This window comes from Thunnus thynnus, chromosome 3 (assembly GCF_963924715.1).
Source record: "Thunnus thynnus chromosome 3, fThuThy2.1, whole genome shotgun sequence".
Classification (NCBI taxonomy): Eukaryota; Metazoa; Chordata; class Actinopteri; order Scombriformes; family Scombridae; genus Thunnus; species Thunnus thynnus.
In genome coordinates this window covers 3,360,302-3,385,137 of record NC_089519.1, presented here as the reverse complement: position 1 = coordinate 3,385,137, position 24,836 = coordinate 3,360,302, and the positions used below count along the sequence as shown (strand labels likewise).

Genomic DNA, 24,836 nt, shown 5'->3' with positions numbered 1-24,836 from the left:
TTTATCAGAGTCGTTATGTTGCTGATTGATTTCTGTATATCTTGTCTCATGTACTTCCTGAGTATCCGTCTTCTGTTCCCTGCAGGGGAAATTCATCCGGATCAACTTTGATGTTACTGGATACATCGTTGGGGCGAATATTGAAACCTGTATCCTTTTATAACACGGGGGGAAAAAAAATGCAGCTGTATTAAGTGTCGCCAATATTGTATAAGTAGAATAAAATAACTTATTCCTGTGACTGCAAAAAAGTCAGTAAATGTAGTTGTATGTTTATGATCTGAGATAAACTTATGTAGTCTGACAGGAGTAATACTGACCCACCAAATAGATTTATTGTTTTCTTGACCGTTCTGTGTCAGACTTACTTGAGAAATCCAGAGCTATTCGTCAAGCCAAAGATGAGCGCACCTTCCACGTTTTCTACCAGCTGCTGGCTGGAGCTGGAGAGCACCTCAAATGTGAGTAGACGTAGAGACGAAGGGTTGAAAGGACTGTAATATAATGTAGGTACTTCTCATTCGTCTCTGTCTGTCATAACTTTAGACCACACCTTTTACAACAACTTTAATTTTGGCAGCTTAACTGTGTAAAAGATAAGTATAAATTATTACTTTGCACAGTTTGCACAGTTGCATATTTATTATCATGAGTTGCCAACAATCCATCGAAATGAGTCACTTTTTCATGTAAAGAATTGGTATGTAAGAACTACACTGAAACACAGTTCTCTGTCAGTCCACCTGAGTCCTCTCCTGAATCCGAACCACACTTCTAAATGTTTTTCCACTCTTCGGTCCACAGCGGACCTGCTTTTGGAAGGATTCAACAACTATCGTTTCCTGTCCAACGGTAACATCCCCATCCCGGGCCAGCAGGACAAAGACAACTTCCAAGAGACCATGGATGCCATGCACATCATGAGCTTCTCCCATGAGGAGATTCTTGGTATGTTTTCTATTAGAGATTGCTTCACTTGTTCCATTTCCTTAATACACTGGTGAGATCATTGAAGCAGAGGTCAATAGCCTTTGGTACAGATTACTAATCAAAGTCTCTGATTCTCTAGTTTTGAGAATTATTAAGTTAAGGTTAAAGTATTTTGTTATGTGAGGGAGTGAAATGGAATATGTTGGCGGAGTATAGTTAGGGAAAGGGATCTGATCAAATCATTCAAAAATGAATCAGGTCGCCCAAAAAGTGGACGTGACTTTGAATAATACAGTGCAGCTGTAGAAGACTGTAGACATGCACCCGCTGCAGGGACGAGGGAGATATTAATGTAACACACAGCAACCATCGTCTGTTGGAAACGTAAATTAAGTTTTTGCAAAGACACCTAAACACGCACTTTCTTCTATGATACGGCTTTGCAAGCTACTACAACCCACCTGTTAACGGACAAGCATGGTTAGCTAGTCACCCCGAATCACATCGGAATGGATTAATTTATGCATAAATTTGTCCAGTTAAAACATGAATTAGTGCAGAATGTGTCATCTAAAACATTTTACAGAAGGACAAAAGAGAATGATTTTAATAATGTGGTTTATACAAAGAGATACCAGAACAGTTAACCCAAGAAAATAGGATTAAGACTTTGAAAATTGATTTTTTTTTTTATTGATTGATAATCTCCAGTGAGATTAACATTTAATCAAGCTCTTAATCCCTCCAGGCCCATGAAACCATCTCATGTTTGTCAGTTTGACAACGTAAACACAGTCATGTGTAATGATAGTAATGATGGTATTCTTCTACTTGCAGCCATGTTGAAGGTGGTCTCTTCAGTGCTTCAGTTCGGCAACATCGTCTTCAAGAAGGAGAGGAACACTGACCAGGCCTCTATGCCTGATAACACTGGTAGGTACCGGCTCACACACACGTGCACGCGTGCATCCTGCAGTCCTTTTTACTGCTTCATAAGCTTGTAGTTTGGAGCTCACAGGTCAACCGTTCTCCTCCTCCTTTTTCCTCTTCCCGTATATACTTCAGCTCCTCTCCTTTTCCTGCCTCCTTCACTTTGTGTACCTCATCCACAGAACAGAGGGAACGGGTGATTTACTGTCTTCTCTCTCCCTTCTCTCTTGTCAACCTGCCATAAAACCACATCATTATAAGGATTTACTCCTGAAGGAAATGGGGCGCAGCCTTCCAGTTCCTCCACATGTGGCACCGCATATTTGGCACTTAAAAGAGAGAGAGAGAATGAGTTTAATGCCAATGATGCAGCTCGCCGAGATATTCCCAGATTCAACAAGCAGAACCCCGGACTGACGCAGATGTTTTTTCTAGTAGTGAGACTTGGCCGATGTGGACGGTTTTCTCTACTTTTCCACAAGATCCAGCCATGTAAAATATGACATTTTCCCTGTCACATTTCATAAGAAAATTGAAATTGAAACTTTGAAAGATTTATCAGTCATAGGCAAACAGCATTGTTGATCTACCGTTGTTGATACTTAAGTTCTGTTTCTATGCCTTTTAAGAAATGTTTTGAATGATCTAATTCTCAAACAGTGCTATGAAGAAAGTATCAAATCACTCCCAGTCATTTCTGATTTATGTTTTATTTCTTGTCTTGAAGAGACAGTTGAACATACAGGTATTAGTCAAATATACAGTTTCAAACCTCCTACTGTGGCCTCCTTTTATTCTAGTTTAAATGACCGTTTTCTTCTTTTGTTTTTCTGTCTGTCTGTCGTCCAGCCGCTCAGAAGCTGTGTCACCTGCTGGGTATGAATGTAATGGAGTTTACCAGAGCCATCCTGTCACCCAGGATCAAAGTGGGAAGAGACTACGTCCAGAAAGCACAGACTAAAGAGCAGGTCAGTCAGCTGTGTTTACTGACTGTTTACTGACTAAAACTATTCATCTCAACCAGGTTAAACTACTACATATCATACGGGGGATCAAACAAATGTTAGTTTCACTTATTTGAAGCCGCTCCAAAGTACACAACCTGGTCTTGAATCATTCATTACCATTTAAAATGAAGCTCTCGTGTAGACTTCTTAATCATAATGGATACGGCTTTTGTCCAACCGTTCAAGATAATAATACAAGTCTGACTCAGACAGCATGTGGAACATTAAGGGGTTTCTGGACTTGCCAAGACGTGAGAATCCATTCCTCCTGTGTCGACTCGCTAGCGATGATCTGGCAGCATGTCTTACCTGCACACACACACATATAAATGCAAACATCTTTTGCTTTACTTCTCACACTTTGGTCATGTCATTAATCTTCCTATATTGTCTCAACACTCTTCCTCCCTCCAGGCTGACTTTGCCGTGGAGGCTCTGGCTAAAGCCACATACGAGCGTCTGTTCCGCTGGCTGGTCCATCGCATTAACAGAGCTCTGGACAGGACCAAACGACAGGGGGCCTCCTTCATCGGCATCCTGGACATCGCCGGTTTTGAGATTTTCCAGGTTTGAATTGAAATCCTTTCTGTTTTTTTAATCTTTAAAGAAGACAGTTTGTCTGGTTGTGGTCAGAGGAAATATACAGTGTTTGTATTTGTTTGTTTGTATTTCTCTCCCATCCTCTAGCTGAACTCGTTCGAGCAGATGTGTATCAACTACACCAACGAGAAGCTGCAGCAGCTCTTCAACCACACCATGTTCATCCTGGAGCAGGAGGAGTACCAGCGGGAGGGCATCGAGTGGAGCTTCATCGACTTCGGTCTCGACCTGCAGCCCTGCATCGACCTCATTGAGAGGCCGGTCAGTGTGAACGATCAGCTGGCATCAATGAAATGAAAGAAACTCAGTTTAGCAGCTAAATAATAAAAATCACACATATTTTTTAATGAAATTGTAAAAGTTACTGTATGTCTTGGTTTAGTCTTTTATTGGGAAGCACATTGTGATGCCTGATTGAGGATGTTGCCATGTAAATAAAGAGAAAAGGTTGTTGTTAGCGGCCTGGGGGGGTTTAATACGCTGAAAGAAAAGAACAGTTGTTGTCAGACTGAGTAGCGGGAGTAGGTCGTTCCACATCTTAGTTCCGTCTTGTGTTATTATTCCTTCAGGCAAACCCTCCAGGAGTGTTGGCTCTGCTGGATGAGGAGTGCTGGTTCCCCAAAGCCACAGACAAGACCTTTATAGACAAGCTGATCCAGGAGCAGGGCACACACTCCAAGTTCCAGAAGCCCCGCCAGCTCAAAGACAAGGCCGACTTCTGCATCATCCACTACGCCGGCAGGGTACGCTCCATTTATCTTTTTTAAAAATCACGCACAGCCGTCTCTGCTTCACTGGAAAGTGTTGGCTTGCTTTAAAAGCTGGATTCTTACTCTTGGCAGGTTTTCAATAGGAAAAAATAAATTGAAGCTTTCGTGGGAAATTACAGTTTACTGAAGGATAAAGATCATTTTATGGAGCTTGTTTGTAAAGTGTAGGTCAGACTCTCTTCTGAAAAAAGGGGAAAAAGCCGAGACAGACGCAAACAAAACAGGTACTGATACTGATAATCACAGATATGACTGATATCGTCATGGTTACTGTGTACACTTGTTCACAGTAACATACAACTTGTGATTTAGCTTCTTTCTTATTTTCTTACTGGAATTAATGTTCGCTTTTGCCTTTGTATTATTCAGAAATATATATGATATATGTTGTTACGACCCCTCCCTCGGGGCGTAACAACATGACTCCCGTACTTCTTACTGTACTTTACCAGCTTCTTTATTTCTGTCTACATTCATTTTTTTTCCCCCCAAAATATCTCCTTTCCTTTCCGATCTTCTTCTTCTTCTGCAAAAATCAAGTAAGTGAAAAGTTGCTGCTGGTCGGAGCTCAGATGAAACGAAGACGTGACGTTCTCCTGCGGTAGAATTTCAAGGAAATACCGAGTCCTGGTTTGATTTATACGACATGGTATGGGAGTGGATTTGGACGTCGTTACTGATGTTATGCAACAGGACTCAGCATTTGTCAAGCAGAGCGACCTGCTGAACTGCACATCTGCTCACCATTACGCCGACTGTGTCGTTTTACACCACAATCTTTCAAAAATTCCCAAGATTCGAGCTCTAAGGAAAAATCTGTAACGCTGAAACACAGAGCCATGAGGCCAAATGTTGTAAATGTTTTCAATATAAGTACGGCTTCTATATGAAGTGACGTATGTACAAATATCGATTTTTTTTTTATTGGATAAATCTTTTAGCGTCTCAGGCTGATTCAAAAACATTACAAAAATATTCACTGTGATGGAGAGTGAAAGAACTGATAGCATAATGCTAATGCTAACGCTTCCTCATTACATTTCCTCTTCTTCTAAATGACCTCTAACACATCACACTATGTCATAGTTCAGGTTCATCAAATCATCTCAACAATTCATTTAAAATATGAACAAAAACGTTTCATCTGTTTTTCCAGAATGTCTTGAAATACTCGATTATCGCTCCTTAACGCATCCCAAAGACTTCCAGTCAGAGCCCGGCCGGTGTTACGGCTGTTAACAATATTGATATCTGAAAGTTTTATTTTGAAAAAAAAAATTGAATTTTGTCCAATATTCTGTTCTTGTACATAAATACATACTGTAATAGAAACATTTCTCATAAAATCGCTCTAAATGAGTTTTTGAAAGCATCTGTGACTGAGATATGTATTGATCGCCCTCTGCTTTTCATGCCATGTTATTTCTTTGGCATTTCTGAATTGCATTTTTTGGTAATTATCATATAACAATAAGCTATATATATATGTGTATATATGTCATGTGATCTTTGTTAAGATAATGTTTATGTTTCTTCATTTCATCCAAATCCTTCAAACTAGACTCAGATGATCAATCAGTATTATAGTTTCTCTTTCCATCATGTTCGTACTGAGGATCGTATCGATATCTGTCTGTCTGAAACCAGATATTTTTTGAGAGTTATCTTTCTAGTAAATAATGACTGTGATATCATTTAGTCCGTATCGCTGAGTCGTTCCACGTCATGGTTACAGGTGGACTACAAGGCGGACGAGTGGCTGATGAAGAACATGGACCCCCTGAATGACAACGTGGCCACGCTCCTGCATCAGTCAACTGACAAATTTGTGGGTGAACTGTGGAAAGATGGTGAGTAACCACCGGATCATTTGTAACGACGTTAACCTGTACCGGATACTAATAATAATAATACATCCTGTATGTATCTGTTTGCTTATTAACAAGCACATCGATTCGTCTCTCACTCAAGCCGACTAACGACAGCCTTGTCTGCCTTGTTGACTCAGGCTTATATGATTTCCAATAATTTAACGTGCCCCCCCCCCCCCCTCCTCCTCCCTCCCTGTCTCTCTCTCTGTGTTGTAGAGATTCAGACCATTCAAAGGGCTTCATTCTATGACAATGTCACTAGTCTGGATGAGCCGGCAGGTGAATGACTGGGTCGTGCCGTAGCAGACCTGGGCTAAAATAACAGCTGAAAACAAACAGCGTTGAAGCTTCGGAAGCTAAATAAAGCGCTTCCCGAGCAGTTTAACTCATTTAAAGCATATTAGTATATATTTTCGCCCAGATCTGGCTGTATGTTTCATGCTTCGGCCGGTGCTGTGTCTGTCATAGCTACAATGGCTCCCATTTGCTTCCAGGCTGCATGGCTCCCTCGTCCCAGCCGAACCCAGTAGTGCCTAATTCCCTTTAGTCAAACCAGTGCTTTCAGTATGTTTGTGAGCCGACACGGGTCTTGTGATCTTCGTACGGTCAACAACCCTGAAGCGAGCGTTTAGGGTTTAGCGCGGCCGGCGTCTCTGTTTTTTCCGTCTCCTCCGTGTTGCGACACATCCACGAGCAAATTTAAGGATTTGAAGCTTGACTGAAGAAAATGTAACGACATTAAATTCCCGCCTTCCTCCTTCTCAGATAGGATCACAGTAGCGGGGGGGGTGGGGGGGGGATTGAACCCAGATGTTGCTAGTGTTGTTTGCTTTGGCGCCAAGCTCAGACGGCAGCGTAAGCGCCTCCAGACAGCGGGCCATGCATCACTTTGGTCTAAATGTTGAAACTCCAGCTGTTTGTGACTCATCAAATACTTGTGACATAAATTTAAGTGGTGGGACATCAGTAAGTGACATAGTCTCGAGTTAATTGAGCGTTAAGTCATAACTCATGTGCTGTGTTATTTTGTTAAGTTGTTTTTAGAATAAGTCTGCTGACATTACTGCCAGATTATATAAAGACGTAATGTTTAATGGATGATTCGGATGATATTCTGTATTTTTGTCAACAAATTAGTCAGTGTTCAGTGTTTTAGCCAAGGCCTGATTTAGCTTATTCTTCAGTATTATAGAGCTCTGCTGTTGTCCCAAACTGAATTAAAAACACATCAACAAGCCGCACAGTCGCACCGGATGACATGAATATGGATCCTTCAGTTTATTTTTAGTCAATCCTACATTAACTGTTCTGCTGCCATAAATACTCACGAAAAAAACAAATCAGAGGATGATAATTATCCCCCGAAATACACAATTTATTCCTGTTCAGGTAACATTAAAACCTACAGTGCCCAGCTGCTTTTAGGAAATGATTTGTTATAAATAAAACTATGGCTCAGACAGGGTACTTTCAAGAGACAGACAAGAATTATCAAAATGAATGAGGCAGAGATATTCACACTTTTATTCCCCAGTTTTGGTCAAACTCCCCAAAAATCCTGGATCCTACATTTCCCATAATGCAACTCAGTTACTTCTTTCATTAGATCTTCCCTGCCTCGTATAGAAGAGATAAAAAGCTTTTCACGCAGCCGTCATCAAGCACCGTCTCTCATCCACCAGGATGAGAGAAAAGCATCTCGAATCTCGCAGTTAAACTTTGTTAATGTTAATTATGACAAAAGGAAACGTGCTTCTCTCCAAGGTTACACAACACATAAATCCCTGAATGTGCAAACCCTCGTGCTAAGGAATAGATGTGCTCTGTCTCCTCCTGCAGAAGCTAGTGGTAGTTTTAGACTTTGTTACACCGCTGCCGTTCGACAATAGTGTGTAACGTATCTCATCCATCTGCTCTCGGTCATGTAGCCACATTAATGTCACTGTGTTGCTACTGCTGTTCCCCATGAAGTCTCCAAGCTCTGACCAGTTCTCCCCGTCTCCCCCCCCACCAGTGGACCGGATAGTGGGTCTGGACCAGGTGGCGGGAATGAACGAGACAGCTTTCGGTTCCACCTATAAAACAAAAAAGGGTATGTTCCGTACGGTGGGACAGCTCTACAAGGAGTCGCTCACCAAGCTCATGGCCACGCTGAGGAACACCAACCCCAACTTTGTCCGCTGCATCATCCCCAACCACGAAAAAAGAGTAAATATAGACTTTAAACTTATCTGTTAGTTACGTTTTTTTATCAAGTGCTTGTGGTCTTAATGTGCCCCTTTCAACAATAGTTATTTGCTTTTCTTCCAAAGAAATCTAGTAATGTTTCTCTGTAAACCAAAAAAAAAAAAAGCAGAGAAAAGGCTCTTTGTAGAGTGTTTTAAAGTGCAGAAACTGTAGGATAGAAATGTAGAAGGATACAAATACCTAATATATACCTATATATTTCTGTTGTTAATGGTGTGTTTGTTTCCTCCTCCAGGCGGGTAAACTGGAGCCTCACCTGGTTCTGGACCAGCTGAGGTGTAACGGCGTCCTCGAGGGGATTCGTATCTGCAGACAGGGCTTCCCCAACCGCATCGTCTTCCAGGAGTTCAGACAGAGGTGACAGACAACAAACAAGCTTTTTAAACTCTTTAACTGTATTTTCCAAAGAGGAAAGGTTGGCGTCGTTTTCAGTTTACATTTATATTCTCTTTTGTTCACAGATATGAGATCCTGACACCAAACGCTATCCCCAAGGGATTCATGGATGGGAAACAAGCCTGTGAGAGGATGGTAGTGTGCTTTTTTTTATTCTTTTGCTGCATTTCAGTTTTAAAACTGAACAGCTGCTGAGTTTGTTTAACTCATGTTAAGGGTATTTCTAAATACTTATTGGCTAATTGATGGCTATTACAATTGATTGTAATGTTGAACTGTTTTCCAGACATGACAAAATATGAATGTAACTCTGCGTGTTCCTGTTATAGATCCAAGCCCTGGAGCTGGACCCCAACCTGTTTCGCATCGGTCAGAGTAAGATCTTTTTCCGAACCGGAGTTCTGGCTCACCTGGAGGAGGAGCGAGATCTGAAGATCACCGATATCATCATCTACTTCCAGTCTGTGTGCCGTGGATACCTGGCACGCAAGTGAGTGTCAGATATCTGTGTGTGTGTGTTGAAGTTAGAGCCAGATTATAAGATGATAGTTTGAGTCTGTAGTTAAATGTGTAGGTGGTGAAGCAGCTGTACTTCCTCTCTGTTCCATATCTCTTGTAAGCCTTCATGCACTACTGCTGATATATCACATGCATACATCACATGCTCAGTCAATAACACTCTGCTGGCTTCATACAAATAAATATCAACACATCAGTCATGTAAAGTCACATATGTATATTTTAAGCTCCATCTGGTAAAAGGTTTCTACCATATTTAAATTAGCTTCAAGTGTTCACTGAAGTGCTAGCCATGTTTATTATTTATAACGGAGCATAAAGCAGAACAATTCTCAGTTCCTCACTTAAGTTTAGTGCATTTACATTTGATCTGTAAATTAAACACAGTCCAACTTTGTTCTTTCAAAACGCTGCTACACCCAGACATTGATTTATTGTGCATGTTTCTCTCCCTGTAGAGCCTTCGCTAAGAAGCAGCAGCAGCTGAGTGCCCTGAAGGTCCTCCAGAGGAACTGCGCTGCTTACTTGAAGCTGCGACACTGGCAGTGGTGGAGGCTCTTCACCAAGGTAACGAACCCTGACAGATACATCCTCCAACAAACTGGTTCATATGTGCCACGCACACCACACACGGCTCACGGCTCACATCTTGTCATGTGCGTTTTCAAAAGTGTAGTGATTGGATGGTTTAAAAAATGTCCTCAGTTAAATAAGGATAAAAAGAAAATGTGGTTATCTGGGAAAAGGACATGCGGAAGAACTTTACATACGTCCGTTTGTTTCATTTTTCTTTCAGGTGAAGCCTCTGCTGCAGGTCACCAGGCAGGAGGAGGAGATGCAGGCCAAAGACGAGGAGCTGATAAAGGTGAAGGAGAGGCAGCTGAAGGTGGAGAACGAGCTGGTGGAGATGGAGCGAAAACACCAACAGGTAAACATCACAAATATGTTTTTATCTTTTACAAATTAAAAAGCCACAATTACTTCCTTTTTATTTTAAAACTGTTGTAAGTTTAGCATTTTAACATGATTTTATTCCTATAATTAGAGTCTTTGTAAGGAAATAAATGTATTTATCGTCTATCAAAGGTGTGCGCTGTTGAGTTTTAGAGTCAATCAGTCTCGTAGCTACGAAGGTCGGATGCATCTTTTCAAACGGTTCAACTCTCTCCAGCTCGTAGAGGAGAAGAACATCCTAGCCGAGCAGCTCCAGGCGGAGACGGAGCTGTTCGCCGAGGCCGAAGAGATGAGAGCTCGTCTGGCATCAAGGAAGCAGGAGTTGGAGGAGATCCTTCATGACCTGGAGTCTAGGGTGGAGGAAGAGGAGGAGAGGAACCAGAGCCTGCAGAATGAGAAGAAGAAGATGCAGTCACACATTCAGGTTTATATCTTCCTTATATCTCATATACAGTGTCTCCTGGTGACACCCGGCACATATTATTTAAGTTGATTTGTGATTTTGGTTTGGAAATACAATTATCATGTGAAAAGTTGCCCTTGAAGAAATGGGCGGGGCCAGTTGAGAAAAAGGTGATGTCACAGACTTCCAATCAGGATTTACATTTGAATCATAAGCTGATGACATTTGATGGATTGTTTTGTTTTGAATCTTTGAATATGAGACTTTTTACCTTAACATGTTTTTTTTTAAAAACATTAATTGAGTTTATTTGTGGTTTGTGTGTTTTACTTTCCAAAGGACCTAGAAGAGCAACTTGACGAAGAGGAAGCTGCAAGACAGAAGCTGCAGCTGGATAAAGTGACAGCTGAGGCCAAGATCAAGAAGTTAGAGGAAGACATCGTGTTGCTGGAGGATCAAAACTCAAAGTTCCTCAAGGTGAGCAGAGTTACTTACAGTTATTTGTTTTGCACAGCGGCGGTTGCTTTGTCGCTAGTTAATCAGATCTCAGGTGTGTCTGAAAGGCTCCCACGTGAACGACACTTTGATTTTTTACCTAACAGGAGAAGAAGCTGCTGGAGGACAGGATCAGCGAGGCGACCTCCCAGCTGACTGAGGAGGAGGAGAAAGCAAAGAACCTCGGCAAGGTCAAGAACAAGCAGGAGATGATGATGGTCGATCTGGAAGGTAAGAGACTCCCAGCAGGCTCCTGTCACTGGTTCCACTCTGTGTCTACATCAGTTTAAAGTTTAGATGCTGTGCTTTAAAATACTTGAGTTAATGTCAAGAGGTAAGTAGGAAAAGTCAGACACAGAACATGAAGTGTCTCAGGTTACTGAAGGGTCACACAAGGCGACAAACAAACATCTAATTGCTAACAGCCCGACACAACTAACGGTGATCAGATTAGCCGCTTTGCAGCTCATTAACTCATTGTAGAGCTGTAAAAAGTAAATTTACACAGTAAAAGCTCATAAAGTCTCATACTGGATGTCCTATATCTGACCTTTGTGTTGGTCTACTCTAACGAAAAACCTTCATCCTTCTTCTTCTTGAGAAATCGGTTAATTTAATGTTTGAGAGGGATTTAGGGATTTTTCCTTTATGAACCTTGTTTATGACACATGTGGTTTTGTCTCCCTGAAGAGCGTCTGAAGAAGGAGGAGAAGACGCGCCAAGAGCTGGAGAAGGCCAAACGCAAACTGGATGCCGAGACGACGGACCTGCAGGACCAGATCGCCGAGCTTCAGGCGCAGATAGAGGAGCTGAAGATCCAACTGGCCAAGAAGGAGGAGGAGCTGCAGGCTGCTCTGGCCAGGTCAGCAGTCATAAAACACACAAAAGCACACAAGACGGCCTCAGTTACCTTCTGCAAAAGATGACACGCTGAAAGTGAAACCCACATAAAAGCATATTAGCAGTTGCACTCTGAAGTCTGTAAATGAGCAAACCAGTGAGCGTGGATTCTTACTGGGCTGTAGGGATCAATGTGGTACTTAACTGTGACTGAATGTGTCCTACACGTCCACATGTCAACTTTATGCAACAACAAAATGTGTAAAATATTTGAGACAATTAAACAACAGCTCAGCCTAAACAGACAAACACAGAAGATGTTTTCTCAGCTCAACAGATTATGAAGAAAACATGTGAATTCTTTGTTCCACATGTTTTAAATCAAAAACCTTTCACAGCCACTTCCAAGCAGATAAAACTACTCGATACAACATCACTGTTGGCTGTGTTGCTCATCTCAGTATGTAATGTACACACACACACACACACACACACACACACACCTTCTCACCAGTGCATTTTATCCCATTTCCATGACAACTGCACTCAACTGAGGTACAACAGGAAGAGCAGAAATAGACGTCGCAACAAAGACAACAGATGAACCACGAGGGCGTCGACTCTGGACACGTTTTCTTTACCTCTAACTCACTCCATCCCTTCTTTACTCTCCTCCGCTCTCCGCTCACAGCTGCAGCGTTCGCCTCCGACGACACACCGGCCGAGACCTTTGATCTCGTACGCAGCCGTGTCTGATTACAGGAAAATTGATGGTGATTGAAGCTCTCGGTCGTAGGCTTTGCGATAGTTTTTTCCACATGAAGGAATAAAGAGTCGGGCTGAAAATGAAAGTCATTTCACAGCAAGCAGGGTTTTTTTTTTTTTTATCATTATAAGATTTTAGTCTTTATGTCCTCGTTGAGAAAAACGTTGCCAGTTACGACTGGAAAATACCTGCTGCGTCTTCCCGCCGTGAACTCAGCATCCAAATATTTCTCTTAATTTAGTTCCTCTCCTCCTTTTTATCCTGATTTTTTTTCCACTCTGCAGAATAAGTATCCCGAGCAGCAACAGGTTTTGGTTCAGCATTCATAACTCTGCATACAGATGAGGTAAACAGCTGTGCAGGTCATTGAACTGAAGGTCAGCTCAGATCATTTTAACGTGGCTCCTCAGTAGTTTCCTCTTTAGCAGGCCAGCCGCTCAGACTGCAGGGTTTGATGGTTAAACGTCTGGCTAATTTCACACATAGAAATCATCAGTTTAGTCACAGCTCGAGATAATTAAGCTTTCATTACACTCGACGTGCCCCATTTTCAATTCAACGGCTGTTCTGAGAACGACTGTATTATCTTTGTTTGGACAGCGGGGAATTACTTTTATATGGAAGTCATTAGTGCCTTTAATCAAAGCGGTGGCATTTTGTTAATTATATAACTGAATCATCGTGACATTTGGGGTGTTTTCAATCAGGGGGGTTTCTACATAAACGAGGGACGTTACAGGAATGTTGCAGCCAGTTTCATTCGGTTTCACTTCCAGCAGCAAACAAATCAACTGTCTCGTTACTGACAGACAGAAGGTTCAGCTCGTCTCACTCGAGTGAGTGAGTGTGTGAACGGTTTACCACACTGCCACCCTGTGTGCACTGGTGAACTCATTTCACTAAAAAAAAAAAAAAAAAAATGACATCACCGACTTGCTTTTCATTGAATGTAGTCAGCATGACCTTAGACGGATCATAAAAGTTTGAATAATTGCATGCAATAAATAAAAAACACTCTGTTCTTGCACTTGTGGCGTCATTGTGAGGGCTAAAATATTCTCAGAGATTTCTGTGGTAAAACTGAAATATTACAAGTAAAAAAGTGCTGAAAGTTTGGAATGACATATGGAATTAATTTAAATGAACACGAAGTGTATCAGTTGAAGTGAATGAAGTGTCAGTCAGTGATAAACTGAGTTGGAGCTGAAAAAAAATGTTAAAATGTTTTTTTTAATGGTTGTTTTAAAGGTGAAGATCTGAGAGTGTCACAGTGTAAGCATTGTGTAAGAGTTGAAGAACATAAATATAACAAACATATTGAGTTTTAAGATATTAATGTGATATAGAAAAACAATCTTTAGAAGTTCAGATCCACGTTGTTTTAAGTGATTTTAAGGTTTACAGACATAAAAACTGACTTCAAGTGTTCTCGTGTGTCTCCGACCAGGAGCGATGAGGAGGCGGTCCAGAAGAACAACGCCCTGAAGCAGGTTCGGGAGCTGCAGGCCCAACTCGCGGAGCTCCAGGAGGATCTGGAGTCGGAGAGGATGTGTCGGAGCAAAGCCGAAAAACTGAAGAGGGACCTGAGCGAAGAGCTGGAGGCTCTGAAGACGGAGCTGGAGGACACGCTGGACACCACCGCCGCCCAGCAGGAACTCAGGTGTTTAAAGCTGGTTTATAAACGATCTGGAGTTGTGTTTTCAGATCATCTTAGAAGATGACCCCCCCCCCCCCCTCCTAACATACTTACCGTGTGCCCAAAACCCAGGACCAAGCGAGAGCAAGAGGTGGCCGAGCTGAAGAAGGCCATAGACGAGGAGACCAAAAACCACGAGGCCCAGATCCAGGACATGAGACAGCGGCACGGCACCGCGCTGGAGGAACTGTCCGAGCAGCTGGATCAGGCCAAGAGAGTGAGCGGCTACATACGTCTTCTTCATCAGTCATATAATACGTAGACACAAACTTTAAACAGACGTGATCCCAGCAGTGTATTTATCTCATCTAAATCAGAACATCACTCAGACTTACCTTACAAATAGAAAACCATAAAAACTGATTTTTTTGCTTTTGTTCTGTGCAGTTCAAGGCCAACCTGGAGAAGAACAAGCAGACCCTGGAGAACGACAACAAAGAGTTGGGCAGCGAGGTGAAGAGTCTGCAGCAGGCGAAGACGGAGTCAGAACACAAGAGGAAGAAACTGGAGGCCCAGCTGCAGGAGTTTATGGCCAGGACCACCGAGGTGGAGAGAGCCAAAGGAGAGCTGGCCGAACGCTCGCACAAACTGCAGGTAAACGGCTGCAGACATCAGACAAGCCCAGAATGTTTGACTGGTTTTGCTATAAAGCGAAAGGATATAGCCAGAGGTTGTGTCGTGTCTTCATGTTCTCCCAGTTTCATGTTAATTGTATTTTCAGCGCTCAGCTTCGGTTTCATTCATAATTCCGTTTCTTCTTGCTCTTCCGATAGACGGAGCTGGACAATGTGTCCACCCTGCTGGAGGAGGCGGAGAAGAAGGGCATCAAACTGGCCAAGGACGCCGACAGCCTGGGAAGCCAACTGCAAGATACACAGGTATGAAAGACGACGTCAACATCACCCTTTCTGTCAGAACAAAACTACAGGAAACTTGATCTAGAATCCCCCGACAGGGATGAAAAACCTGCATGGGCTTGTGAAGGTATCACTCCTCACCTATTAGCACATACAAAACATAACGGACACCTCTTACGCTACTTTTCTTGTGTCTGATCACGTCTCTGTGTGTGTTTTTTTTTGCGTAGGAGTTGCTGCAAGAGGAGACGCGTCAGAAGCTGAACCTGGGCAGCCGAGTCCGCCAGCTGGAGGAGGAAAAGAACACCTTGCTGGAGCAGCAGGAGGAGGATGAGGAGGCGCGACGCAACCTGGAGAAACAGCTGCAGACGGTGCAGGCGCAGGTACGAGGCGGAGCGACGCAGTCATTCATATTCACAAACGTTAATTAGTCTCATAAACATATAAACACACATCTGCGGGTCTGACACACACACACGAACGTTACGAGGCCGGCGCACTTCTCAGGTGCCGCCGACACACGACTGTGTGCGAAGAGAAGGGTCGGGCAAAAGTTTTCCAGCTGCGCGCCAGCTGTGAACACCTGTCGTTGATGTGCAAAGCAGCGTGCGGAAAGCTGTAAAGCTGTGAGGCCTCGCAGCAAATTACCCCATGAACCCATGAAGTCAAAATCTGAGACGTGTGGTTCAGATTAACGACGATATGTAGGCAGGAAGTTGAATGGAGGGAGCGCTCGTTGCTGGCCGTTTGCCAAACGGCAGTGAGGATTTAGAGTAATAAAGGAAAAGATAGTAAAATGTAAAACGCAGGAGATGAAGCAGAGTGTGTCACCATATGTCCTGTAAACGCTCCAAAACAAAGGGCTCATTGTGCTGCTTTATTGATCCCTGTCATGTTAATCTGAGATTTAAAACTGCTTGAAAGAAGGATTGTAGAGAGTCTGAATTAACAGCCTTTTACAGACAGATGTCACAAATAAACTTTCTGGAGAAACTGTTGCATCAAAAGTTTTTACATTGATTGCAACGTTTTTTATGGACTTCATCAAAGAGCTGCTGCGAGACGTAAACAATAAGGTGATTCGCCGTGTTATCGTGTTGCCTTGGAGCTGTTCTCATATGTGACATCACTTGCTGCAAAAAACTGGAGAAAACAGATGTTGGAGCAAATAAACTAAATGAATGCAAAATGCATCAAAATGTAGCTTTTTATGTGTAAAGTTACCTTGAGCGAGATGTTTTTGAAATTAAATGCAAATCAGTTGCCCTAAAAATGTCACTTTGATATTTTCATTCTGTTCCGACAACAAAAGCAAGGTGATGACCTCAAAATGTTTGAAACTGTTCAGTCTTGAAGAATTTCTTGATGAAAAATGTCCTTCCCGTAGCTGTTTGAGACGAAGAAGAAGCTGGAGGAGGACGTGGGAGCGATGGAGGGCCTGGAGGAGGTGAAGAGAAAACTCCAGAAGGACGTGGAGCTGACGAGCCAGCGTCTGGAGGAGAAGGCCATGGCCATGGATAAGATGGAGAAGACCAAGAACCGACTGCAGCAGGAGCTGGACGACCTGTCGGTGGACCTGGACCACCAGAGACAGATCGTCTCCAACCTGGAGAAGAAGCAGAAGAAGTTCGACCAGGTACGGTGGATTTGCCCAAAATGTTTCAGGAATGATAGATGGAGGTCAGATGTGTTCTGTATTAAAGGTCATCCTAACTGTGTCTGCGATAGATGCTGGCCGAGGAGAAGACCATCTCAGCTCGGTACGCTGAGGAGCGAGACCGTGCGGAGGCCGAGGCCAGAGAGAAGGAGACCAAGGCTCTGTCTATGGCCAGAGCTCTGGAGGAGGCCTTGGAGGCCAAAGAGGAGCTGGAAAGGTTTAACAAGCAGCTGCGCGCTGAAATGGAAGACCTGATGAGCTCCAAGGATGACGTGGGGAAGAATGTGAGTAACCTCTTATATGACACCGCTGATACATGAAGATGAGTTATGAGTTTGCTGTACTGATCATACTTAGTACTTCTTTTTTTGCCAGAATGATTCGTTGATATACAACACATTTCAAAAATGATTCTTCTTTCTGGAAATCCACAGCTGTTGTGTGAGACCTCAGATGTTTGTTGACATGTTTCGGCCTCTTGCGTGCAGGTCCATGAGCTGGAGAAGTCCAAGCGTACGCTGGAACAGCAGGTGGAGGAGATGAGAACTCAGCTGGAGGAGCTGGAGGACGAGCTGCAGGCCACCGAGGACGCCAAACTGCGTCTGGAGGTCAACATGCAGGCCATGAAGGCCCAGTTTGACCGAGACCTGCAGGCCAGAGATGAGCAGGGAGACGAGAAGAAGAGGGCGCTGGTCAAACAGGTACGCAGGGCACACGGGTAACGACAAGAATGAAAGTCTTGTGTTTGTCTTGAAGTACATTTTTTTCAGTTTCGAAGCTTCGGGTTCAACCTGACGTGCCGTTGTTTGTTTGCACCAACAGGTGCGTGAAATGGAGGCAGAGCTGGAGGACGAGAGGAAGCAGAGAACTCTGGCTGTGGCCGCCAAGAAGAAGCTGGAGATGGACCTGAGTGAGCTGGAGGGACAGATCGAAGCTGCCAACAAAGGCAGAGACGAGGCCATCAAACAGCTCCGAAAACTACAGGTACACACCCCTCAAACACACACACACACACACACATAACTTATATCATCCATATTTTGATGGAGAAAAGTGACTGAAACATGTTATTGCTGACAGAGCTGACGATTCACTAGTTTGACCAGTTTTATTTGGCTCGTGTCCTTCTCGATACCACAGTACAGCCCGTGTTTTCTGCTGAGTCAGCTTTTAACTCGGTCCACCGTACTATTTCTGTGCTCCTGCAGGCTCAGATGAAAGACTATCAGAGGGAGCTGGAGGAGGCCAGAGCCTCCAGGGACGAGATCTTCACGCAATCCAAGGAAAACGAGAAGAAACTCAAGAGTCTTGAAGCTGAAATCTTACAGCTACAGGAGGTAGACGCACTGATTTGTATTCTTTGATTTTTTTAAACAGTACTTTTTACCTATAAATCAGCTAATTGTCTGTGATTTTATATATATATATATATATATATATATATATATATGCTGTCTTTAGCCATGACAAGCAAAGTGACCCTGATGAGCCTGAGTCTGTTGTTTGTGCAGGACCACGCAGCGTCAGAGAGAGCGCGTCGACATGCTGAACAGGAGAGGGACGAGCTGGCTGATGAGATCTCCAACAGCGCCTCTGGAAAGTCAGTGTCACCTTGTAGCTCCTACTGATTTTCAGTGTTTGTTCAGAGTAACAGCCGACCAAGAGGTGGTCTCTTCCATCATTTTGTGGAGGACAAAAGTCGAAAAAAGCGAAAACGAAATACATTTCCTCGTGAACAGGAGTTTGTTTGTAAGGGCTTGTAGATTAAATTAGAAATTGAGCAACCAGAATAAAAGTGTAGATTTGAGTCAGGATGAGAGCTTTAATAGAAATGTGTGTGTGTGTGTGTGTGTGTGTGTGTGTGTGTGTGTGTGTGTGTGTGTGTGTGTGTGTGTGTGTGTGTGTGTGTGTGTGTGTGTGTGTCAGGTCGTCGCTGCTGGAGGAGAAGAGGAGGCTGGAGGCTCGTATCGCCCAGCTGGAGGAGGAGCTGGAGGAGGAGCAGGGCAACATGGAGCTGCTCAACGACCGCTTCAGAAAGACCTCCATGCAGGTAGACTGACCAGTAATAATGATGTCATAATAACTGTTACGAACTTAATTTCATGTTAGAATCAGAACAAACATCCACATATTCATTGACAGGTTTTCTCTTTAAATGTGTTTGGATTCTCAAATCATTTCTCGTCACTCTCAGGTCGACAACCTGAACACTGAGCTGGCTGGAGAACGCAGCGCAGCGCAGAAGAGTGAGAACGCTCGGCAGCAGATGGAACGGCAGAACAAGGTCTTGTATAGTTATATATTATAGTTAAATGTGGACTACTAGCTTAGCCATTTTCCTCTGCCTCCTATCTTTATGCCAACTGCTGCTGTAACTACTTGTTGGTGACCAGCATCAACCGATACAGGGGTTACATTTAACTGACATTTTGCCATATTTGATGCACATGATCCTAAAAGTTGCACATTATAAACGCAGGAGTTGAAAGCCAAGCTAGCAGAGCTGGAAGGGGCCGTCAAGTCGAAGTTTAAGGCCGCCATCGCCGCCCAGGAGGCCAAGATCCTGCAGCTGGAGGAGCAGCTGGAACAAGAAGCCAAGTAAGTGTCAAAGCTTACCTGCTTTCACAAAGCAGCATCTGGTTTTCTTCAGTCTGAGTAAATATTCTGGCACAAGTGAGGAAAATTATTGTAGAGATCTGCTGTGCAGGGAGTGGGATACATGTCATTCATTTTAAATATAAATAAAGTGTTCTGACATCAATTTTAAGACATTTACATTATTACATAAAGTTTGACAAAGCAAAAACATCAAATAGAGCTCTTGTCTTGTGTTTAACTCTTCAGGGAGAGAGCAGCAGCCAATAAAATCGTCCGTCGTACAGAGAAGAAGCTGAAGGAGGTGATGATGCAGGTGGAGGATGAGCGTCGCCATGCCGACCAGTACAAGGAGCAGGTGAGGAGACTCGTACCTTTTTTTTTTTTTTTATTGACACATGACGAGCAAAGTCACGTGTCAATAACCACTCTCAGTACGGCCAACCGTCCACGTCCTCTCACCGTCTCCGTCTGTCTCCCCCGTGTGCTCGTCCGTCCTCCCGTCAGATGGAGAAAGCCAACTCTCGTATGAAGCAGCTGAAGCGTCAGCTGGAGGAGGCGGAGGAGGAGGCCACCAGGGCCAACGCTTCCCGCAGGAAGCTGCAGAGGGAGCTGGACGACGCCACCGAGGCCAGCGAGGGCCTCACCCGGGAGGTCAACTCCCTCAAAAACCGGCTCAGGTACGAGGAGGACAGCTGTGTGTCAGAGACGCCCGCTGACGTCCCGTGTGCTTCCACGGAAAATATTAAAGTAACAACAAAAAATAAACATTATACATTATGATACAATGGTGAGAATAAGGTGTTATTAAAAAAAGTGATGCCACAACCATCTCAGTAATGTGTTTTTATAGACTATCTATAATACGACTCTTATTGACACGTTCTTCTAATTCAGAAACGTAAGTATTGATATTTCTGTCTTTGGCTCGTGTGTTTCACCTTCACCTCTGACTTGTGTTCTCTGGTTAAAGGAACAGTTTGGCATTTTAGTAAATATGCATGTTCTCTTTCTTGCCAAGAGTTAGATTGAAAGATCAATAACACTCATGTCTGTGCACTAAATATGGATTAGCTTAGCTTAGCATAAAGACTGTAAGCAGCAGGAAACAGCTAGCTCTGGCTACTAAGCAGCACCTCTGAAGTTCACTAATTGGATCTTGTTGGTTTAATCCGTATTTAAACAAATATATAGAGCTGCACAATATGTCGAGCTGCAGATTTAATGGTAATTAATGTGATGAGCAGCCAGGTGCAGTGACTTCCTGAAGTCACCGTGAGGTTGTCAGGCAACCAGCGGAGACCCAGGAAGTCACAGTACCTGGTCGCCAAGAAATAGTTGCAGCATGTAGTGAGCTTCAGAGATGCTGGTAGGCAGATTTTTTGCCTTTGGATGGAGCTGGATAGCTGCTTATGGTTGTTATGCTAAGCTAAGCTAATCACTTCCTTGCTCTAGTGCCATATTTTCCATGCAGACACGAGAGTGGTGTCGATCTTTTTATCTAAGATCACAATAATAATAAGCATATTTACCAAAGTGTGGAACTGTTACTGTGTTACTGTGTTTGAAGTTGTTTTGTTTGTTTCTGAGCAGGCGTGGTGGTCCCGTCAGCAGCTTCTCCTCTAGCCGTTCCGGCCGCCGCAACCTCAATCTGGACGGCGCCTCCGTCGACATGTCGGACGACGACGCCGACAGCCGCGCCAGCGACTTCAACGAGACTCAAACCTCCAACGTGGAGTAAACACAACGACCCTCTCGTTCCTCGCTTTTACCTCCTCGTCACTCCACCCCACCTCCCCTTCACCTCATCCATCTGTGACCCAGTCGTCCCCCCCCCTCCCCGCCTCCAAAGATCCTCTGCGTCAGCACGGTCTTTATTCATCTCAAACCACTGACTCGGACAGAAGACCGGAGCGATGAGCTGTCTTGGGTTAAAGCAGCACGTCTCTGCCCCTTTTTTTTGTATCAGTTAACACTGCAGGGAAAATCCACCGCCCTCCCCCTGAAGTAAAGCCTCCTGTCCTGGAGAGTCACAGGGGCAAAAGGACAAATCTGCCTTATCTGTTCCCCTCTGGCAAGCTGCTACTCCTGACTCGTATCATCTCAGTGTCATAACATAACGCTCCCCCCTCCCCCCTCCCCCTCCTCCCATCAGGCGTGAAGTTCTCTGCTCAGCTTATTGAGAAAGTTACTGTAGGTACAAAGTGCTTTTTATCCATATGAAACTCTGCGTGTGTGTGTGTGTGTGCGTGTGTGACGTACACATCATACACGTGAACACACTCCATACTGGAAATGCAGGACTACAAGGTAATGTCTTTCCACTCCGGTGTTGTTGTTAAGTGTTCTGCTCACACGTCGTGTAAAAGCCATCTCACTCCCTCCTCACAAGTGTTCAAACTGGCTGACTGTCCCTTTCAAAGTGGAAAAAAAAAAAAAACAACCCCGAGGTCACTGCGGCCTTCTGACTGCCACGCCGGCTGCTTTTGTTGCATGAGTCTCCCTCTGATGTACAGACTGCTGTTCAGCCTCCACGCTGCAGCGCTGCAGGAACCACGAACATCTCGGGACATGCGGTAGAACAAAACGGACTCTGAATTGAAAGTGTATTACTGTGAAGAAAAAAAGAAAAAAAAAAAGGTATTTTATTCTCTGTTGCTTCATCTCAACATTTAGTGAAGGAATGTTAGCTGGGGTTTTAACCACCGACCTCGTAGCTCAACAGGTCAACACGTTTTCTATTGTTGACCGTTGGGAAACACTATCGGGTTTTTAACGTACGTCGTCCTGTGAAAACGGATCGGCCCGAGCTGCAGGTGACGCAAAGACGCTGGGAAATGCACAGAACTGCAGAGGAGTTTAAAACTGGAAGCCAACAGGAGCAGGAAGCTCTTAACTGGAAGCACTAAAGTGGAGCTCAGTCCACGTTTTCAATGTGACACTAAATGGTTTCAGGCTCAGATTAAACGTGTAGAACGATTTTAGAAACGGAGACGGATTGAAAGTCTTCTCACTGCGTTTCAGTGTTGGTGCCTCATCACACTTTGCCCCCCCCCCCCCCGTGTATCACAACTACATTTGAGTCACATAGTTAAGTAAAACCAGGTAATCTTTGAGAACTCAAACCGCTGCTCTGAAGATATTTCCAGACTCCTCAAAGTGTCAGAAATTGACATGTTTATCGATTTTAAAAAGTGTAGTTTTTAGTTTCTCGTCCAGTCAGGAGCGACTTTTAACCTGAGGATGTTTTGTGAATATGGCCCCATCAGTACTGTAGCTGTTCTGGAGCTTTTGATCACATCACACTGTCTTCATCAGCAGATGGAGCGTCCCCAGTTATCGTTGGATTGTAGATGTTCAAATGTCAAGAACTTCTTTTTTTTTTAAAGCAGACGAGAAGTCCTTTAAACGTTTTTATTGTTCAACAGATTGAATATTTTTTATCAAGACGGTTTGAAAAGTTTTTGAAAAGACAAATATCTTCAGAACAGCAGTAAGAGGTTTGTGGGTTTTTTCAAAGATCGGCAGGTGACTCGTGTGTGACGTTAATACACGATAACGATGAACAAGCTCCGGTTTGTTCCAATGATTTTATGACCCGATGCAGCACTTGGTATTGATAAGTGACAGGTTGTCTGAAAAGTTGTTTTCTGTCGTTGCTCTGCTGCCACCTCAACAGTTTTAACCACTACAGAGTGAAAACTACATGCCAGGGTTCATCATATCCATCCATCGACTCTCTACTTTGATTTTTTTTTTTTTTTTGGTGTTTCCTTTTCTTCTGGATATGCAGATTAGGATGGTTGTCAACTGCCCTTCTCCTCAAACGTTAACACTTAACAGTATGTTTCTTTAAAAGTGCCTTAGACACTAAATAAGAACATAAGCGGGCAAAGATTTCATTACAGATGTGAAGAAAAAAAAAACAAACCCTAATGAGATGAAACCGGTACATCAAGAAGATATTCAACACTTAATCTTTGTTTCTCTGTCTTTTGTATTTTCGCTGTGCTTCATATCATATCCGACGTGTACCTCTATCGTTCATAATAACCTCCTAGCTAGAGTGTCTGGGTCAGAATCAATATTCCAGTATTATGTTTAACTACATGAGAAGAGCCCTCAGCAGCCACATTTCCCCCAAAATGATTTTTGTACAAAGATTTTTCTGAGTACTGAAGTTATTTTGGGAGATGAACTGCTCAGGATTTCATTTGGTTGGAAGCTTTAACATCCACAAGCAGATAACTCGTTTTTCTTTTATTATTATTATTATTATTATTATTCTCCAGCTGGCTGTTGACAACCAGGCATTCAACTGCAGATACTCCCATCATATTATTTCTTGTATACCTGTATTTCTAGACGGTAATTTTTCTTTTTGTTTTGTTTGTTTTTGTAAAAGGAAAATAAAGCATATTCATTGTAGCTGTGACGCTGTTGTGGTTTGTTTTTGAGGGGGGGGGGGGCGCTGGACCAGAGTGGTGCTACTGGAGTCTGTGAGAATATTTACATTCATATGAAACATTCAGGCAGATTTAAATTGTTACGGTCACATTCAAACCTTTTTATAAATTCAAATCAATGAGTGAATGAAGTTACTTTTGTCTCGACTCAATCTGAAAAACTGCTCAGACTTGTTTTAACAGGATAACTGGTGATATTTTTATACTTTTCCTACTCAAGGATTCCCATGAAAAGACCAAAAACAATGAAATTATCTAATTATCAGGTATTATATGTGTAGCCTGATAGATCTTATTCAAAAATCAAAGCAGCACACTGTTGCTGATGCGCCTTCAGTATGATGCTGCTGTAAATGTGTATTCATCCTCTACTGAAAATAGTCCCCAACAAATGCACTATTTACTCAACTGCAGCTGTAGTTGAGCAGATGTTATAGTATAGTTTTTACAGCTGTTTAAGACATAAAACTTCACATCTGTTAGCAGTTTTTAAAGATTTAAGTCTTCAGTACCGATAGAAGCTGAGGTTTAGCGCCACAATCAGGGTAGTGAATCAGTGAAGTGTTGAGACTGACCAACTTCATCCTTCAGGTGGTTCCTTCACCTCCAGAGATGAGCTGGTGGCGGGAAGCAGCCTCACCAGGTTACTGATGACACCACAGACTACTGCGGACAAAAACTTGAGCCACTTTTACTAAATTGTGCGAACAGGACAGGTATCATAATCAAGAAACGTTAAACTTACCGAAATATTAAGACAACAGTTGGACTCGGTGTGATTAAGGAAGTCAATCACAGCAGATATTACGGCTGCTAGAAGTCTTCAAATCTGATTGA

At 43.3% G+C, this 24,836-nt stretch overlaps 1 protein-coding gene across 5 annotated transcripts in view; it reads left to right on the top strand.

Moving 5' to 3' along the window:
• The window catches only part of myh10 (myosin, heavy chain 10, non-muscle), a 54,205-nt gene extending 32,229 nt beyond the window's left edge, over positions 1 to 21,976 (top strand). For 4 of the 5 annotated variants that reach the window (XM_067581026.1, XM_067581025.1, XM_067581024.1 and 1 more), the window contains 36 exons: positions 86 to 149; positions 363 to 461; positions 805 to 948; positions 1,768 to 1,863; positions 2,710 to 2,828; positions 3,282 to 3,434; positions 3,555 to 3,728; positions 4,037 to 4,210; positions 5,973 to 6,087; positions 8,123 to 8,316; positions 8,591 to 8,712; positions 8,817 to 8,886; positions 9,081 to 9,241; positions 9,729 to 9,837; positions 10,067 to 10,198; positions 10,442 to 10,648; positions 10,967 to 11,104; positions 11,230 to 11,353; positions 11,813 to 11,984; positions 14,176 to 14,388; positions 14,497 to 14,641; positions 14,812 to 15,018; positions 15,198 to 15,302; positions 15,512 to 15,664; positions 16,669 to 16,917; positions 17,010 to 17,222; positions 17,427 to 17,639; positions 17,761 to 17,922; positions 18,147 to 18,275; positions 18,450 to 18,538; positions 18,865 to 18,988; positions 19,133 to 19,222; positions 19,418 to 19,536; positions 19,783 to 19,891; positions 20,041 to 20,213; positions 21,127 to 21,976. In XM_067581026.1, coding sequence (XP_067437127.1) covers positions 86 to 149; positions 363 to 461; positions 805 to 948; positions 1,768 to 1,863; positions 2,710 to 2,828; positions 3,282 to 3,434; positions 3,555 to 3,728; positions 4,037 to 4,210; positions 5,973 to 6,087; positions 8,123 to 8,316; positions 8,591 to 8,712; positions 8,817 to 8,886; positions 9,081 to 9,241; positions 9,729 to 9,837; positions 10,067 to 10,198; positions 10,442 to 10,648; positions 10,967 to 11,104; positions 11,230 to 11,353; positions 11,813 to 11,984; positions 14,176 to 14,388; positions 14,497 to 14,641; positions 14,812 to 15,018; positions 15,198 to 15,302; positions 15,512 to 15,664; positions 16,669 to 16,917; positions 17,010 to 17,222; positions 17,427 to 17,639; positions 17,761 to 17,922; positions 18,147 to 18,275; positions 18,450 to 18,538; positions 18,865 to 18,988; positions 19,133 to 19,222; positions 19,418 to 19,536; positions 19,783 to 19,891; positions 20,041 to 20,213; positions 21,127 to 21,274 — 5,208 coding nt within the window. In that variant the 3' untranslated portion in view covers positions 21,275 to 21,976. Of the gene's footprint in view, positions 1 to 85; positions 150 to 362; positions 462 to 804; positions 949 to 1,767; positions 1,864 to 2,709; positions 2,829 to 3,281; positions 3,435 to 3,554; positions 3,729 to 4,036; positions 4,211 to 5,972; positions 6,088 to 6,324; positions 6,388 to 8,122; positions 8,317 to 8,590; positions 8,713 to 8,816; positions 8,887 to 9,080; positions 9,242 to 9,728; positions 9,838 to 10,066; positions 10,199 to 10,441; positions 10,649 to 10,966; positions 11,105 to 11,229; positions 11,354 to 11,812; positions 11,985 to 14,175; positions 14,389 to 14,496; positions 14,642 to 14,811; positions 15,019 to 15,197; positions 15,303 to 15,511; positions 15,665 to 16,668; positions 16,918 to 17,009; positions 17,223 to 17,426; positions 17,640 to 17,760; positions 17,923 to 18,146; positions 18,276 to 18,449; positions 18,539 to 18,864; positions 18,989 to 19,132; positions 19,223 to 19,417; positions 19,537 to 19,782; positions 19,892 to 20,040; positions 20,214 to 21,126 lie in introns of all 5 variants that reach the window. The other variant, XM_067581018.1, reaches the window with a different exon arrangement.
• The last annotated feature ends 2,860 nt before the right edge of the window (positions 21,977 to 24,836 follow it).